General features: G+C 44.1%; 1 protein-coding gene across 1 annotated transcript in view; it reads right to left on the minus strand.

Annotated features, from left to right (window-relative positions):
- The window catches only part of BOD1L1 (biorientation of chromosomes in cell division 1 like 1), an 82,386-nt gene that overhangs the window by 26,146 nt on the left and 37,597 nt on the right, over positions 1-18,643 (minus strand). Inside the window, exons 10-11 of the mRNA XM_068277552.1 lie at positions 10,201-17,398; positions 5,052-5,095 (exon numbers count right to left, since the gene is read on the minus strand). Coding sequence (XP_068133653.1) covers positions 5,052-5,095; positions 10,201-17,398 — 7,242 coding nt within the window. The remainder of the gene's footprint in view (positions 1-5,051; positions 5,096-10,200; positions 17,399-18,643) is intronic.

Genomic DNA, 18,643 nt, shown 5'->3' on the forward strand with positions numbered 1-18,643 from the left:
GCTGAAACTACTGCAGATAAAACGTGTGTGCAGGTACTGAATGCTACATGGGTGAAACACTTAAGTGGGCATTGTGTGTCATGTGGGTTCTGAGTGCAGGTACTTCAGGTGCGGGTACTGGTTATGTGAGTGCAGATAGTAGGTGCCATGTGGAGGCTGTGTAGGTGTGAGTACTGGTTTCCATGTCAGGGCTGGGTGCAAGTATTGTGCCATGTGGGTGCAAGTACTGGGTGCCAGCAATCGGGGGAATGAATGCAAGTACTAAGTGTCATGTGGCTGTTTGATGCAAGTACTGAGTGCAATATGGAAGCTGGGTGTGAATGTGTGGGTGAAGGGGTGGAAGGTAATCTGAGTAACAGTAACTGTGGGTGCTGCTGTGGATGAGAAAAGTGCTGCTAGGAAAGGGAGAGTTCACTGTAGTCTCTGGGGGAGGTAGAGGTCAGTGTGGGTGCTGGAGGAGGGGAAGGTCACATTGGGCCCCCGTGTCCCCTCCTGGCCTCCTGTGACCCCTCCTGGCCCCCTATGTCGTTTCCTATGACCTTTTCAGTGTGGGTGCTGCGGGAAGGGTAGGTTACTGTGAGTGCTGGGGGAGGAGAGGTCACTGTGGGTGCTGGGGGAGGAGAGGTCACTGTGGGTACTGGGGTAGGTAGAGGTCAGTGTGGGTGCTGGAGGAAGGGGAGGTCACCGTGGGTCCCGTGTCCCCTCCTGGCTCCCCGTGACCCCTCCTGGCTTCCTATGTCCTTTCTTGTCGTCCCCCTCCCCCCCAGGTCCCCTCCTTGTCCTGTGTCCTTTCCTGCCCCACCCGGTCCCCTCCTAGCCCTCACGTCCTGTAAGTATCCCAGATGGGGGCGGAGATTCCCAAAGTGCTGGTCAGGGCTTTGTGTATGCAGTGGGCGGGGCTTATAGCGTCTGGGGCCGGAGCTTATGTTGCACCACGAAAAGGGCCTGCTACTGAGTGCTTCCTAGTAGCTGCAGCTCTGGTGCTTTGAGTCCACCAGGATAAAAGTGCGATATAAATGTTATTTGTCTTGTCAAAGTAGCTGCTCTTTGTAGCACTGCAACCCAGCGACAGAATGATCCAGCAACTGTTTTAATTAGATAAATGTGGTGTTTTTTCCCCCTAGGATTTATAAAAAGTAAGCAGGATAAATATACAGTAATTCCGATTTAAGCATTGGAATGTTTAAGTTTGAAGGAAAACTCCACCAATCCCCACAGGATGGCACAGGTCAACATGCATGCAAATATTATATTGATGCTCAGCTCCCTGAAGGCCTTGTTAGCATTTTATTTATAAAAAAAAAAAAAAAAAAAAAAAAAAAAAAAATCAGTGTCTGACTTAAAGGGAACTTAAACCACTTGAGGAGCAGAGGTTTATACCCACCTAGTGACTAGGCCATTTTTAACCATTTGGCACTTCACAACTTTAAAGACACACTGAAGTCTCTGAAAATAAAGCTTTTTATTGCAAAAAGCTGTTCAACATGATTGCCCTAACTAAAACGCTGCATCCCCGCAGCTGTAATCTAACTAAATCCCCCCCAAACTCCCCTCGCAAAATCCACGACTTTCTTGGTCATGGATTTTGCTGCCCCGGGAGGCAGAGCTTTCAGCTACAGTTCTGCCTCCATGCGCGTCTATCAGCGCGCATCTCTGCCTCTACCCCGCCCCTCTCAGTGAAGGAAGACAGAGGGGCGGGAGGAGGCGGACATACGCACTGATAGACGCATGTAGATGCAGAGCTGCAGCTGGAAGCTCTGCCTCTCACGGAAGCGCTCCCCGCAGTGTGCCCCGGGGAGTTTGGAGGGATTTAGTTAGATTTCAGCCTCGGGGATGCAGCGTTTTAGTTAGGGCAATAATGTTGAACAGCTTTCTGCAATAAAAAGCTGAATTAGTCTCTTTAACAGTTTATTGCTCGGTCATACAACTTTGCACCTAAATTAATTTTTCCTCCTTTTCTTATCACAAAGACAGCTTTGTTTTGGTACTATTTGATTGCTGCTGCTGCTGCTAGTTTTATTTTTTATTATTTTAAAGCGGAATATAACCCTGCATTTCAACTTTGCTCTAAAACATTATTTACAGCATATTATATGCAACTAGCATTTTTTTTTTACTAGACCAGCATTGGAAGGGTTACACACAGAGCTTTAAAGTTCCGTGGAGAGAAATGCTGCAGCAGCCGAAGTTTAGATAGATACATTTAAGTAAACACAAAGTAACAAGTGAGGAATGTGACTCACTCTCTCTCTGTGTCCGGGAGCTCCTGCACAGTCAGTGTGTGTGTCACATTCCACACTTGTTACATTGTGTTTACTTTATGTATATATCTAAACTTCGGCTGCTGCAGCATTTCTCTCCACGGAACTTTAAAGCTCTGTGTGTAACCCTTCCAATGCTGGTCTAGTAATAAAAAAAAATGCTGGTTGCATATAATATGCTGTAAATAATGTTTTAGAGCAAAGTTGAAATGCAGGGTTATAATCCGCTTTTATTAAAAAAAGGAAATACCCCCCCCCCCCTCCACCAAAAAACAAAACCATACAGATAAGTTAAATGGCTTCCCCCCTAACTGGCCCTAGACTACGATACAAACACTACATGACACATGCATAGACATATGCCTATGGTAGGGATTAGATTGTGAGGCCCTCTGAGGGACAGTTAAGTGACAAGACTATACTCTGTGAAGCATTGCGTAAGATGTTAGCGATATAAATAAGATCATGATATACTAAAAAAAAAAAAAAACAACAACAACAAAACAAACAACCTGCCAGCTTCAATCGCTGGCTAACAGATCGCTGTGTTTACTGATGGGAGCTTACATTCATGTGAGCGTGAGCTCATGTCAAATCTCGTTCCTTGGGAGATGATGCCATATGGAGTCGCTGAGACCTGAGAGAGCCGCAATCTCGCTGCCATCCTGCATTAAGCGGACTGGAAGCGGTTAAAGGATATATTAACTGTTAAAACCCTATAAAGATTTTGTTATCTGGGGCTTCCAGCCCCTAGAAGCCTGTGCGTCCATCACTGCAAGTCCACTGTGGCTCAGCACTCTGCTATTGCCTTCGTAATGGCCTCTAGCCCGCACGCATGCACAGATTGTTTCAGTCTCTGGGAGCGCAATTGTGAAAGAATTTTTAACTTACCTGGCGCTTCTTCATACCCTCCCTAGTCTGGCAGGGCCCTCAGCGTCCTCCAAGCCCCCTCCGTTCTGCTGACAGCTATGAAATTCCTGTGATTGGCGTTCCACTGCGCATGCCAGGTTCCGTCCATGCACGGTCCATGATCATGGAACGTGCATGTGCAGTGCAGCTTCAGTGACAGGAATTAAAGAGATTCCAGCAGGAGAACGGAGGGCGGAACCTAACGGAGTAGTGAGGAGGACGCTGCAATAGACGACAGAAAGTGAGAGAAGCCGTGGCCCTAGACCGGGGGATCGGTATAGGATTTGTGATATGCTTTTAAGAAGTTTTTTTACATGTACTAACACTACATTTAAGTCTTTATTAAATTGGTGTATTTAGTGTTTATTTTGAGGTGTTCTATGCAATAAAGATAATCGGTTTTGGAAGAACGTGGATCTGCATATGTATGGTCTGAGCGCTTCTATCCTATGTGTATTTTTTGCGATAAGGGGCTCGGGGGACGCCAAGGGACTTGCCGGACTACGGGGGTTGGAAGGAGCTCCAATTATAGAAAAATGAAAAAAAGTTGATTCTTACTTATCTGAAGCTTCTTCCAGCTCCCCTCAGTCTATTAGGTCCCTCACGGTCCTCCCAGTCTGCTCCACGTTGCTGCTGTGACCCCCGTTAAAGTCCACAACTGGCTTAGTCATGGACTACTGCACCTACTCGGCTCTGGTCACACACCTCCTTGATCGTGTCCCCATTTCCAGGAGCGTTCTTCACTTGCGCAGTTTCACAAACTGTGCAGGTGCAAATAGTCCCAGCAAGAGAGTACGATTTAGGAGAAGCTTGCGGCCAGGACAGCACATGGTGTGACAGCGACACGTTGATGTGGACAGGAAGGAAAGTGAGGGACCGGATAAGACTGCAGTGGGCTGGAAGAAGCCCTAGGTAACTCAACTTTTTCCCCCCACTCAAGCCTCTTTTTAACAAGTGTGTCTCTTCCATCCATAGATTTATTTCTAAACATGCAGAAGAGGAAATTAAGTGGCTGGATGAGCCGGGCAGCATTGTTTCACATGTGCATGATGTCATTCACCAAAATCATCAAAAAACAAGCTACTGAGAAAGTCTATGGAGAACAATTAAAGAGTAATGGTTAGAGTCGGGCTTTGAGAAAATGAAATCTTATGTCCATATATGGTTCAATAAAAAAATAGCTTAAAGGACAACTGAAGTGAGAAACTGTTACAAATGGACTTATCCACACAAGTGCAGTTAACTGATGGCCCCACAAAGTGAAAAAAAAAAAAAAATCTAAATTGGACATCCTGTTTAGGGTATTTGGGTAGAAAGCTCCGACTACTGCAGCCCAGTGGTCCCAAAATCCATGTTGGCAGTTGTAAACGAAAGCAATGACCTCTCCCATTTACCAGCGGAGATCGGAAGACCACTAAGCCGCAGTGGCCAGATCTCCATCTTTAGACATACTAAACAGCAGACCCATTTTAATTTTTTGATGCACTCTAGGAAGCAAACTTATAACCTTGTTGATGTGATACAAGTATGGTTATTGGTTATCCTTTAAAATTAACTTGGCATTTTCTTGTAGCTGAATAATCTCTCTCTAATGGCCCTTCAGAAAGTACCTAACCAAATTGTGTAAACCCAGAGTTTCCTGTGACTCAGCGATTTTCATTAGATTTGCAATATACCACAAATTAATATTTTTATGGTAAAGGGTATAGTGTTCCTAATAAAGTCCCAGTGAGCGTTTATTAGAGGAACTCAATGGACACAAGTCACCTGCAGGTGTAGCTATAAAAGAACCTGAGAATCTTACAAAGATGTATAAGCTTTAAAAAAAACAAAACAGTATATTCGACCAAAAAAACCAAAGAAGAGGAGTGGAAAACTTACATGATCTGCTCTCTCTGGCTGAGGAACCTCTTCTACCACACAGCCTGAAATAAACACAAGGGTTTTACATACATTTCACCTGGCTGCTTCAAGATTTTAGAAAAGTAGCTTTAAAAGTAGCACAGGAATAAAAAGTAAAAAAAAAAAAAAACACAAAAAAAAAAACAAAAAACACAAAAAACAAAAACAAAGCACAAGAGACCAGAAGAGCAACACCCCATAGGTTAGTGATGCCCTTCCCCCAACACACACCATTATGAACACCCCTATAGGAGGTTATTTGTTTGTTTCTAAATTCCGGTGCTCAGGTCACTGTAAAGAATAATGACACTTAAATTTCATCTCTAGTCTAAAACATTAACCACAGCATAATGTCCAGGGGGTATCTAGATTGTGTGAGGAGGGCTTTTATGGGGTTTGTCTGGCAGAAAAATATGGCGAGGCTAAAATTTTCATTACTGTCACAACCTAAAGACAGAGGCCGGCTGGTAGTCCCTGACCCACACAGATACTATACTGCTGCAGTAATCACGAGAGTAGTGGACTGGAGCAGGCATGGGGAAACCAAGCAGTGGGTGTCTCTGCAGCAGAATTTTATAGATAACCCCTAGCTATCACACCGTGGCTCCCATATATCCCAAAATATCAGTATCCCTCAGAGATGTTGGTTGACCACACGCTTAGAGTATTAAACAGGGCAACTAGGAGAGGCGACATCTCGCCGCACCCCTCGCCCTTGATGCCTATCCGATAGAATAAGAAATTCGATCTACGATGTCAGAGGGGGGCCTATAGGCAATGGAGAGAGGGGAGAGAGGCTGCAGGTATGTACACCGATTACAAACAATAATTGGAGATATGGGGAGGAGATAACTGAACTGTTGCAAGTCGACGAGGTCGATGTCTGGAGTTTATTTCATTTCAGGCATTTCCTGCTCACATAGGGTAGCAAGGAGGAACTCTTGAGGGAAATGACATAGTTTGAGAAACTTTGTGTGGAGAAGGGACAATCAAGGGGCACTTTGGCGAGGATCTATGCATACCTGGGGGAGGGAGCAGATCACACACAGAATTACAGATGGGAGAGGGAACTGGGCAGGGAGCGGACACCTTCCCAATGGTGGTACAGAATAATTAAAATGACTTATGGTACAGGAATCATGCTACAAAGTGGCAATGAGATGGTATTACACAACAGCCCTGCTGAATAGTATGTGTGTGGCGGACCGCCTCTGTTGGAGATGTAGAGAAGGAAGAGGAGAGTTGTTGCCAGGGATGGGCTTCCAAGTAATTTCGAGTAGCAAGCTACTCAGAATTGAAATAGTAATGAGTTGCTGATTACTCAGCTGTGAGCACGGATGACTAGTTTAAATTACCCAGAAGTCTGTGCAATACTCTGCGGAAGCCCATCCCTGATTGTTGCACATAATGTTGGGGTGCAGGGGACTGAGACATTTTTGGAAGGAAGTTAAACATTATTTGTGGGAGTTGGCAGACGTACCCACCACCGAAGACCCAAGTGTATACTTGCTACATCTTAATTTGGTTTACTTAAAGTACAGAGGCTCCTTGGGTATGCATCTGATGAATGCAGCTAAGATCTCGAATCTCCAATTCCTCTCCAATTGGAGATCTCGAATCGCCCCCTCTATACTCGATTGGTTTGACAAGGTGATGTATATACAAACAATGGAGGAGAAGACGTATATAATACATGGTAGAGAGATGGGAAAGGTGGATGGAATTCACCAGCTTTGATCAATATAAAAGGAGTCGAAGGAGGGAACAAGGAGGGGGGGTTGGACGGCCCAGACCTGGGGTGAGCAAATAACACAGCCGGTTGCAGAGATGGAAGTACGGGGACACTAAGAATATAGATGCCATCTACTGAATAGGGGAGGGAAGGGAAATTCTCTATACTTATTTTTGTTTTGTCTTTCTTTGTCTTTTTTTCATCCATCTTAATTTGCGTCCACAGGTGGATAATAGAAACCCCCCGCCCGTACGTAAGGGATTAACTGGGTGGTATAAGATTCTAAACTGGAAGATGTGGATGTTATTTCATGTTACCCATTTTCACTTATTGAAATATTTTAAAAACTTTTTTTATAGAAAAACAGACTATAGGAAAAAAAAAGATTGGAAAAAATATATGACTGGTTTAATGGTATTGGAAGGGTTATTAGCTCAAACTTCCACTTCATTCAGAATCTAATAATTAAACTGCGTTGAGCTGTATTTGAAAGAATAAACAAAGCTTCTGCTGTAACCAGGGGAAGCAGAGAACCTCTGCTTTGATTGTTCTTCAAATTAATTAATTACATTCCGATAATTTGTTTTGCAACTGGCAATTATATTAATTAGCCTAAGTGAAGTGGAACTTTGCCTTCCAGTGGCTTTATACTTTTTTTTGTTTGTTTTCTATTAGTTTTATGTTGTGTTTAATGTTTTACAACATAGATGCAGTTTTGAGTAGGGATGATCCGAATCTAAAAAGGTTCTCGAATATCTCGAACCTTTCGAATCCCGAATCTAACGAATCCTGCACATAAAAATTGTGCGATCCGTGGTATAGTTGCCCGCAGTATAGGTACCCAGGCATAGGTAGCGAGGTAAAGGTGCCTTCAGTATAGCTAGCTAGGTATGGGTGCCTTCAATATTGGTAGCTTTCAGTATAGGTAGCAAGGTATAGGGGCCTTCAGTATAGGTAGCAGGGTTTATGGGCCTTCAGTATAGGTAGCAGGGTATATGGGCCTTCAGTATAGGTAGCAGGGTATATGGGCCTTCAGTATAGGTGGCAGGGTATATGGGCCTTCAGTATAGGTGGCAGGGTATATGGGCCTTCAGTATAGGTGGCAGGGTATATGGGCCTTCAGTATAGGTGGCAGGGTATATGGGCCTTCAGTATAGGTGGCAGGGTATATGGGCCTTCAGTATAGGTAGCAGGGTATATGGGCCTTCAGTATAGGTAGCAGGGTATATGGGCCTTCAGTATAGGTGGCAGGGTATATGGGCCTTCAGTATAGGTAGCAGGGTATATGGGCCTTCAGTATAGGTAGCAGGGTATATGGGCCTTCAGTATAGGTAGCAGGGTATATGGGCCTTCAGTATAGGTAGCAGGGTATATGGGCCTTCAGTATAGGTAGCAGGGTATATGGGCCTTCAGTATAGGTAGCAGGGTATATGGGCCTTCAGTATAGGTAGCAGGGTATATGGGCCTTCAGTATAGGTAGCAGGGTATATGGGCCTTCAGTATAGGTAGCAGGGTATATGGGCCTTCAGTATAGGTAGCAGTGTATATGGGCCTTCAGTATAGGTAGCAGGGTATATGGGCCTTCAGTATAGGTAGCAGGGTATATGGGCCTTCAGTATAGGTAGCAGGGTATATGGGCCTTCAGTATAGGTAGCAGGGTATATGGGCCTTCAGTATAGGTAGCAGGGTATATGGGCCTTCAGTATAGGTAGCAGGGTATATGGGCCTTCAGTATAGGTAGCAGCGTATATGGGCCTTCAGTATAGGTAGGTAGCAGGGTATAGAGGCCTTCAGTATCGGTAGCAAGGTACATGTGCCTTCAGTATCGGTAGCAAGGTATAGGGGCCTTCAGTATAGGTAGCACAGTACATGTGCTTTCAGTATTGGTAGGTAACTAGGTATAGGGGCCTTCAGTATAGGTAGCAGGGTATATGTGCCTTCAGTATAGGTAGCAGGGTATATGTGCCTTCAGTATAGGTAGGTAGCTAGGTATAGGGGCCTTCAGTATAGGTAGTAAGGTACATGTGCCTTCAGGGTAGGTAGGTAGGTAGGTAAAGGGACCTTCAGTATAGGTAGCAGGGTATAGGGCCTTAAGTATAGGTAGGTAGGTATAGGGGCCTTTAGGTAGGTAGGTAGGTAAAGGGACCTTCAGTATAGGTAGCAGGGTATAGGGCCTTAAGTATACGTAGGTATGTAGGTAGGCAGGTATAGGTGCCTTTAGGTAGGTAGGTACGTATAGGGGGCCTGTAGGTAGGTAGGTATTGAGGCCTGTAGGTAGGTATAGTGGCCTGTAGGTAGGTAGGTAGGTATAGGGGCCTTTAGGTAGGTAGGTATAGGGGCCTTTAGGTAGGTAGGTAGGTAGGTACGTATAGGGGGCCTTTAGGTAGGTATAGGGGGCCTTTAGGTAGGTGGGTATAGCGGCCTGTAGGTAGGTAGGTAGATAGATAGGTATAGTGGCCTGTAGGTAGGTAGGTAAGGATAGTGGCCGGTAGGTAGGTAGGTAGGTATTGAGGCCTGTAGGTAGGTATAGTTGCCTGTAGGTAGGTAGGTATAGTGTCCGGTAGGTAGGTAGGTATAGGTGCCTTTAGGTAGGTAGGTATGTATAGGGGGCCTGTAGGTAGGTGGGTAGGTATTGAGGCCTGTAGGTAGGTATAGTGGCCTGTAGGTAGGTAGGTAGGTATAGGGGCCTTTAGGTAGGTAGGTATAGGGGCCTTTAGGTAGGCAGGTAGGTACGTATAGGGGGCCTTTAGGTAGGTATAGGGGGCCTTTAGGTAGGTATAGGGGCCTGTAGGTAAGTAGGTATAGCGGCCTGTAGGTAGGTAGGTATAGCGGCCTGTAGGTAGGTAGGGATAGTGTTAGGTAAGTAGGTAGGTAGATAGATAGAACCCCCCTCCCCCACCAACCCCCCCACGGCCCCCTCCATCCCCCGTGCCTCCTCCGCTCACCCCTGCATAATAATCTACTCACCTTTCCCGTGGAGCGCAGAGCGGCAGACCTCTTCGTTACTTCCCTGTTCCCTCTAATGGCCGGACCGGCTCTTACTGATGACGTCATTGTAAGAGCCGGTCATTGGGGGGAACCAGGAAGTCGGCGAGAGGTCTGCCGCTCTGCGCTCCGCTATGGATAGGTGAGTGGATGGTAACTATGCGGGCAGGGGGGGGGGCGAGCGGAGGAGGCGCGGGTTGGGGTCGGAGGAGGACGAGTGCGAGCGGCGAAGCGGCGTCGGGATTCGGCGGATTCGTATAGTGGAAAATGGCGTCGGGATTCGAATCCACGAATCTCGAATATTTCCTAATATTCGAGGGATTCGTGGATTCGCCGGATTCGTCGTCCCACCCCTAGTTTTGAGTTTTATGCCACTTTAAAAATAAAGTTACACACGTACAAAATACTAACCTTGGTCAGGTTTGAGGGCAATGCCTTCACAGGAATCATTTGAGGTAGTCTGTGTTTCGTCTGCTTGTTGAATATTACTATCTGAACTTCTAGATCTGGCAGGTCCATCTTGATCATGGTTTGGTTTGTCTGAACTATCTAAAGTACTTCTAGCTTCTGCCTCTGATGAAGCGTCCTTGCCATTATCAGATGATTCGGCCACAAAAGCTGTGTCTTTTACCATATCAGCAGTGACATCAGAATCTTCTTCTGAGATTGTTTGGGCTTCTGTTGAAGAGGAGTTGTTCACATCGTTTAAACTGACTGACTGTGCCTCGGGTTCTACATCAGACATTTGATGTGCCATTTCTAAATTATCTGAAGTTCTGTTATTTAAATGGTTATTGTCTATGGTATTACTATGTTCCGGTGGACAATCTTGAGGTTTCTCAGAATCATCTGAAATGAATTCTTCTGCAGATTCAACTTTGTTTTTATTCTCTGAATCACAGGTGTCTGGAGCTTGAACATTGCCAGATGAACCAGCTTCGGGCACAAAATTAACACTTTCTGTTGAAGGACTAGTACTTTCTTTATCGCTCAAGGGTATAGTGCTATTACTTAAAACTTCTGGTGCTGTGGTAAAGGTTGTAACACATTCCGTAATTCCTGAACTCAATTCATCCACATCCCGATTGACTATTTCTTCTCCAGTGTTCTCAGCCATGTTTTCACAATGCTTTTCAATATTATGAAGCAAACTGGCTGAGTTGTTCTCTGGGGCATTTGAGAATGAAGAATCTTCACCTGGTGTTCCAGAACTTGTAACAAATCCTTCACCCTCTTCTTCATCTTCTTTAGCGCCAGTACTTGTAATGGCACTTTCATCATCTTCTGTAATAACCGCAGGGCCCGTTGTTTCTGATATGTTGACAATACCACTTTCATTAGTCTCTGTACCAGAGCATGAACCCTCATCTTGTCCTTGCATGGCTTTTTCACCATAGTTTTCTTCAGTTATACCTGTACTGGTCACAGTCCCTTCACCTTCTTCTGTCAGAGGTTGACTACTTGTTCCTGCAAGCTCATTATCTGTACCTACATCAGCAATCATTTCAAAAGATGCATTTTCAACCTCTCCTTCAAGATCTTCAGACATTTTGTCATCTGCAGAGGCTTCTGACACTTGGTCTTCATTTAGATCTTGATTACTTGTATGGGAAACAGCCGCTTCCTCTAAAGGAAAATGCACTGTTACATTACATACCTCAGTATTAATAACTTCTGTATCTGCACATGTGACATGACTAGAGGCTTCAGGGTTTTCTTGGCTTACAGAAGGCTCTCTTGCATCTGTTCCAGCACTAGTCACAATGCCATCAGTTTCTCCATCTCCAAGCTCCCTTGTGACTTGTCTCGATGCACTACCAATAAGTTTTTGTTCTTCTGAACTTGCACTGCTGACAGCGTCCTCTTTTTCCTCAGTGTTTTCAGAACAGACATGTATTCTATCTTCAACACTCAGATCAACAGGACCAGCACCATCATTAACATCTGCTTGTTGTGGCAGAACTACCGTTTCCTCAGGGGTACCAAAAGTGGCAGTATCACTATGGAGAGCAACAAAACTTGACTCAGCATCCATCTCATTAGCTCTACAGCTACTTTCATTGCTTTGACTTTCATGTACACCACTAACAAATAACTCATTTTCTCTTTCAGTGCTAGAAGAGGTTGTAGCATCATCAACCACTGGTCTGCCTGTGGACTCTTCAGTGTCAACGGCTTGGTGCCTACCATCACTAAAACCCGAAGAACTAGCTGCTTCAACGTTGTTCAGCAGATCTGAAGCCTGCGTCACAACTTCTGCACTTCGGTCCACTGTATAATCTGAGGATGTTGCATTATCGTCACCACTATCAACTGAAGACCCCATGTTATTGCTTGAACTAGCAGCTGTAGCTTCACTGTTCACATCAGATCCATCATCAATATCTTTAGCAACATCCAAATCAATTGTTGTGCCTGTGGATGTTGTGGCATAGGGGTTACTATTGGAAAGTGCATCACATGCTTTATCATCTTCTATACTGCTATCCATCATATCACTTGAAGTAGCAGTTTGCTCACTTACTTTATCTATATAAACAACATTATCCAAATTTTCTTTAATGCCATCAACCACCATTGTGCTTGAGGAGGCTGGCCCTCTGTCTTTTTGAGTTGTACGGCATCCACTATCCAAAATATTTGAGGATGTTGCAGAAGTTGGCCAGCTACTCAAACCTGCAACATGTCTGCTCAATTCCTCTCCTGTACTGCTGTCCATAGCAACACTTGAGGATGCTGTAGGCTGCAAGTTGTGGTTTACATCTGTAAAGGGTACCCTAGTAAATGAGCTACTTGATGAAGTTGCTGTGGTGTCCAAACTATTTCCCGGAGAACTTCTTAAATACTGCTCCCTACTGTTATTTGTAGCAAAGCTCGAAGATGCTGTGGCTTCGGTGTTGTCAGAATTTAACATGGCTCTTTCTTGCCTGTGCTGAGTGTTATTATTTGTGAAAGAGCTTGAAGATGATGCTGCTTCATCACTAATAGTTTGTGTAAGAACTAAAGAAACTCCGCTACTGGAGGAAGCAGCATTGTCCTTTTCTTTTGCCTCTTCCACATATTTGTCATTGTCAGGACTTTGATCTCCCCTACTGCTGGAACAGCCCATGGTATTTCTAGAATAAGCCTCATTGCTAACAGAGATTGATGCTTCAGTGCTACTATCCATTGAAAGATCAGATGAATTTCCAGGAAAGTCTTTAAATGTGCCCGAAGAGATGACATCTGTACCTGACTCATTTAAATTATGCTGTTGTGTGCTGGAGGTGGCACGAGTATTTTTACTGTCTTCCACATTGTTAAAGTTATGCTCATTTCTGCAGGTGCTACGCAAGCTACTGGAAGAACTTGCAGCATCTTCACCCTCCCTTTCTGAGGGATCTTTAAGCCATTCACCAGAGTCATCACCCATGCAGCTATCCATGACATTACTTGATGATGCAGCTATGTTTTCATTATCTACTTCAGAGGAACCATCAAAGTTCAGTTCCCTACTGCTATTAATCATGCTGCTTGAAGATGTGGCCGGCTGCCCCTCCGACATCCCAAGGCCAAAATTAATACCCGTTGAAGAGCTTGAAGAGGTAGCTGATTGGGTTGTGGTATTTTCAGAAATATCAAATGCTCCATCACTTTGTGAAGAAGTCGCAACATGGCTTACTATTCCAGAAGCTCCACAAGAGCCAGCATTTTCTGTATTGCCATCAGATGATGAAGCTGTTTCACTAACATTGTTGGAAACCTCTGCTGAAAGAAGGTTTCCTTCTGTATTGTCAGATGAAGATGCAGCATTCTCACGGGAGTTTTCTGAAAGCTCCCGATTAATACTTGAAGTAGCAGCTTTAAGTGTAACAGAACCCACTTTTTCTGGAGAGGTGTCTGTTGTGCTCTGAGAACAGGTTGCTGTACCTTCTCTGCTTTTTTCTGACAGAAGTAAAGGGTTCATAAAACTATACTCATTGTAATGTTTTCTATCAGAACTTGAAGAGGTTGTGGCATCTTCAAAGCTGCTTTCCGATAACATTGTAATGTCTCCATCATCTTCAACAAAATTGCCATCTGCAGAAGCAGAAGAGGTATACTCTCTACTGTTATCAAGATTCGTAGCTTCCATTTCAATGCAAGTTGCATCTGTGCTGTTAGCCAGTGGAGTACCAGAAGATGATGCAGAGTCCTCACTGCCAGGCCTTAATTCATTTTCTGTTGCAAAGCTGGAGGAAGTTGCGGCTGCTTCACGTTCTGTCTCCTTTTTAGGGTGGACATCCTCTCCAGGAACAACACCGCTAAAATCTTCTTGACAAGCTCTCATCGCGCTGCTGCCTATATTTTTTTCCATACAGGTCTCGTTCTCAATTTCTTGGGAAGTATAAACACTGTCACTTGCAGTGCTTCTAATACTTTCTGCTACAGACTCGTCATTCTCCATGACGGAAACTTCCCCTACAACCTCATTACCAGTCACTAGGTTATCAACTTCCAAAATTGCTACTGGAATGCTGGCGTTTTCATTTTTGGAATCTTTTATACACCTATCATCCTCTTCTGCGAGGTCACTTGTTGAAATATCACCATCATTTGAATCTGTTACTTCAGAATAGATTTCAGGAGACAAATTGGATGGATCAACACTATACGGGATGGGGGCATGTTCCCTCTGTTCCCAAGCACATCCTTTCTTCCTGCCAATAACTGAAAGGTCTTTGCTAGCTCTTTCATTGTCAGTGTTATTAGATGTTATAGGAGGAACACCAGAATGAGTCTCTTCTAGGTTGAAACTACGCTTTGAACTTAGAATGATTTTTTTACCATCGTCAATGTTTTTGGAAGTTGAAGCATTTGAGTTTTTCGAAGAAACTGGATCTTTTCCAGGACCAGCATTTTTAAAAGTGCCCGTAGATCTATTGTCCTTCGATTCACTTACTCCATATTTTGATTTGGGTTTCATTAAGACAGACTGTTTGGAAGAAGGAGCTTCATTAGAAAGTTGAGGGGCACAATTATCAACATTTATCATTGTAGTTAAATTTGTACCCCTTAATTCTGCAGATGCAGCTTCATTCTCCGGGGCAGAATTTCTTCCACATGTTTTATTTTCCTTGAGATCTTTAGTTTCACTAGACACTGACGTAACAGAAAGCCCATCGCTTTCCGCTTTTGATGCTTTCTTTGAACCATTTTCTTTAGAGCCCTCACCTCTTGGCTCAGAAACATTTTTTCTACTCGACTTGCTATCTGAGCTACAGCTTCGCTCTTTTATCCTTTTGTCATCTGGATTCTTAGTAGATCTTTCTTCTGGTCGCCTTCCATCTCCGTCTTTTCGTTTAGTATCTTTGTGACTGTACTTGAGGTTGGAACTCTTAGAATTTTCTCCAGATGATTTCTTGTCTGTTCTAGAGGATAAGTGGTCTTTGCTGTCTAGGCGAGACCTCTCCTTTGGTTTATCACTTGAATACTTGGATTTGTGGCTGAAGTCTTTTGCTGTAGTGCTTGATGCCTGAGAATGAACACTGTCCCTCCTTTCTCCATCTTTATCATCAGATTTAGGTTTTCTATACTTCTCAGCTGAACCATCAACTACACCCTTATCCTTTTCATTCTTTTGATGTGAACTTTCTTGATCATTTGTCTTCGAGGTCTTGCTATTGCTGCTTTTAAATTTTTCTTTAGACTGGAATTTTTCATCTGAAGAGCTATGCTGTCTTTTCTTTTCTTTATGAATAGATTCCTCTTGCCTGGAATGATCAGAACTGGCAGAGTCAGCCTCATTTTTATCATCAGCAGAATTCTTCGGCTTTTTCTGACTTGAACTATGTGGTCTGGGAGAATTTTGAGATTCTCTATGGTCCTTGGAATCACTGTTTGACCGTTTATAACGGTGTTCAGTTCTGATTTTCTCAGTGGATCCAAGTCTGTCTTTTTTACCGATATCACGTTTAACACACTCTTCTTTTTTGTTAGCATTTTCTGTAATTCTCTCTTCTTTACTGGACGACGATGATTTGCCATCACTTTTTGGCATACTTTTCCTATCAGATCGCTCTTCTGAACTGGTTTTACTCTGTTTGCGTGGATGGATGTCAATTTTTGAAGATTTTTTAGATTTCTGAAACTCAGATTCATCTGTCTTACGTCTATTCTTGGAGTACGAGCGCTCATCCTGCTTGGAGGCTGAACGCTCATCTTGCTTGGAGGTAGAACGCTCATCTTGTTTCAAAGAAAAAAGCTTATCCTGCTTGGATGAAGGGCGCTCATCTTGCTTGGATGAAGGGCGCTCATCTTGCTTGGATGAAGGGCGCTCATCTTGCTTGGATGAAGGGCGCTCATCTTGCTTGGATGAAGGGCGCTCATCTTGCTTGGATGAAGGGCGCTCATCTTGCTTGGATGAAGGGTGCTCATCTTGCTTGGATGAAGGACGCTCTTCTTGCTTGGATGAAGGACGCTCTTCCTGTTTTGAAGACGGACGCTCTTCCTGTTTTGAAGACGGACGCTCTTCCTGTTTTGAAGAAGGACGCTCTTCCTGTTTTGAAGAAGGACGCTCTTCCTGTTTTGAAGACGGACGCTCTTCCTGTTTTGAAGACGGACGCTCTTCCTGTTTTGAAGAAGGACGCTCTTCCTGTTTTGAAGAAGGACGCTCTTCCTGTTTTGAAGAAGGACGCTCTTCCTGTTTTGAAGAAGGACGCTCTTCCTGTTTTGAAGAAGGACGCTCTTCCTGTTTTGAAGAAGGACGCTCTTCCTGTTTTGAAGAAGGACGCTCTTCCTGTTTTGAAGAAGGACGCTCATCCTGTTTTGAAGAAGGACGCTCATCCTGTTTTGAAGAAGGACGCTCATCCTGTTTTGAAGAAGGACGCTCATCCTGTTTTGAAGAAGGACGCTCATCCTGTTTTGAAGGACGCTCATCCTGTTTTGAAGAAGGACGCTCATCCTGCTTTGAAGAAGGACGCTCATCCTGTTTTGAAGAAGGACGCTCATCCTGCTTGGAAGAAGAATGCTCATCCTGCTTGGAAGAAGAATGCTCATCCTGCTTGGAAGAAGGGCACTCATCTTGCCTTCTGGAAGGGCGCTCATTTGGCCTGGAAGGAGCGTGCTCATCTTGCCTGGAAGGAGGACGCTCATCCCGATTGGAAAGAGGACGCTCATCTTGCTTGGAAGAAGGATGTTCTTCTTGCTTTGCAGATAAACATTCATCCTGCTTGCAGGCCGACCGATCTTCTTGGTGGGATGTTAAAAGTTCTTCTTGCCGGCTGGATGAACAGTCTTCTGAGTAAGTCCGTTCACTTCTAGATTTAGATTCTTTTCTTTGAATAATCTTTGCATTATGTATATTACCGTCATTCATTTCTCTTCTTATCTGTTTTTCAGCTTTGTTGGAAAGCCTGAGTTTTTGTTGTTCTTCAGAGTTTGAGTCAATTCTCTCTAATTGCTTCTTTGTATCCTGTATCTCAGTGTCCTGCTGCGTTCTTTCTGTAGATAAAAAGATTTTCTTCTTAATCTCTTTTTCTGTTTTGGAGTCGCCTTTATTCTCCTCTTGTTCTAACCCTTTTTTTAAAGATTTGTCACTTTTCCCAGAGTTCGATTTGTCTCTGGCAGATGAAGGCATTCTCTCCAGTGACTAGTAGAATGGAAAAAAAAATGTTAAAAAAACCAAAAACTTTTGTAACAGGCAAATCCAAACAAATATACAAATCATATGGATAATGAACTGTTTAACTTCATATGTTGACATCACAGTAAATGTTGACTTGAAGGATACATGACAATACTGTGTGGGATTTAAGGATACAGAGATGTCCGGGCATGTCTGTAGAGCTTAACCACGCTTTCTGATCAGGGATGGGCTTTCGAGTAATCACTTGTGATTTAAATGAGGGTTCACTGGCGCAGGTGTGTGGCAGGGATACAAGAGGTTATTTACCCATAATCCCGCCATCTGCCCTGCATTCCTACCAGCTTTGCACGCATCCTATTCGTCACGTTGCAAGCTTCACACCGGCGCACTTCCTCCTTCCCGCTTGAAGGAGGAAGTGTGCCGATGTGAGGCTTGCAACGTGACCAATAGGACGCGTGCAAGCTGTTTGGAACACAGGGAAAACGGTGGAATTATGGGTAAATAACCCCTTGTATCCCCGCCGCACACCTGCGCCAATTAACCCTCATTTGAATCACGAGTAATAACTCGTGATTACTCGAAAGCCCATCCCTGTTTCTGATGTCTCCTGAGAGGCTCTGTTTCGCCGTCAATTTAGTTGGTAGCAGCCGCTACTATAGTAAGTTGCCGACCTTTGACTCAGAGGTACTCGCCTGCCTATGCACAGTAGGTGACGGGACTGCACGCACCAGGAACACAGGAGAAAGGCGAGCATGGACACACTGCACAGGCAAGTACCTATGAGTTCAAATTCAGCGGCTTACTAAAGTCAAGGTTGCTACCGGAGCAGTTAATAGTGAAACAGAGCCTCTCGGGAGACATCAGAAAGTGTGGTAAGGCTCTGCACACGTGCACCCACATCTCTGTAGCCTCAAATCCCATACATCAGTTTGCCTCAGATATTTTTAAAGCTGCTGACATTAAGATCAGGCCTAACCTATTCCACTCCTTGTCATAAATATGAAGAGTAGTCTTACTAACAACCGGTGAAGTAGAAATAAAGTTTAATTTAACAGAGATACCCAGCTTTACAGATTCCAGGGGTAACTTATTAAAAAAGACTAATGCTTCATTAACGCACTGCTGGGTGCTTGTTCAGAGGTTAAACACAAATGTACATAGCTAATTCCACTGATTCTGACACTAAGCATTTATATATATATATATATATATATATATATATTTTTTTTTTCTTTAATTTTGCATGGT

This window comes from Hyperolius riggenbachi, chromosome 1 (assembly GCF_040937935.1).
Source record: "Hyperolius riggenbachi isolate aHypRig1 chromosome 1, aHypRig1.pri, whole genome shotgun sequence".
NCBI lineage: Eukaryota > Metazoa > Chordata > Amphibia > Anura > Hyperoliidae > Hyperolius > Hyperolius riggenbachi.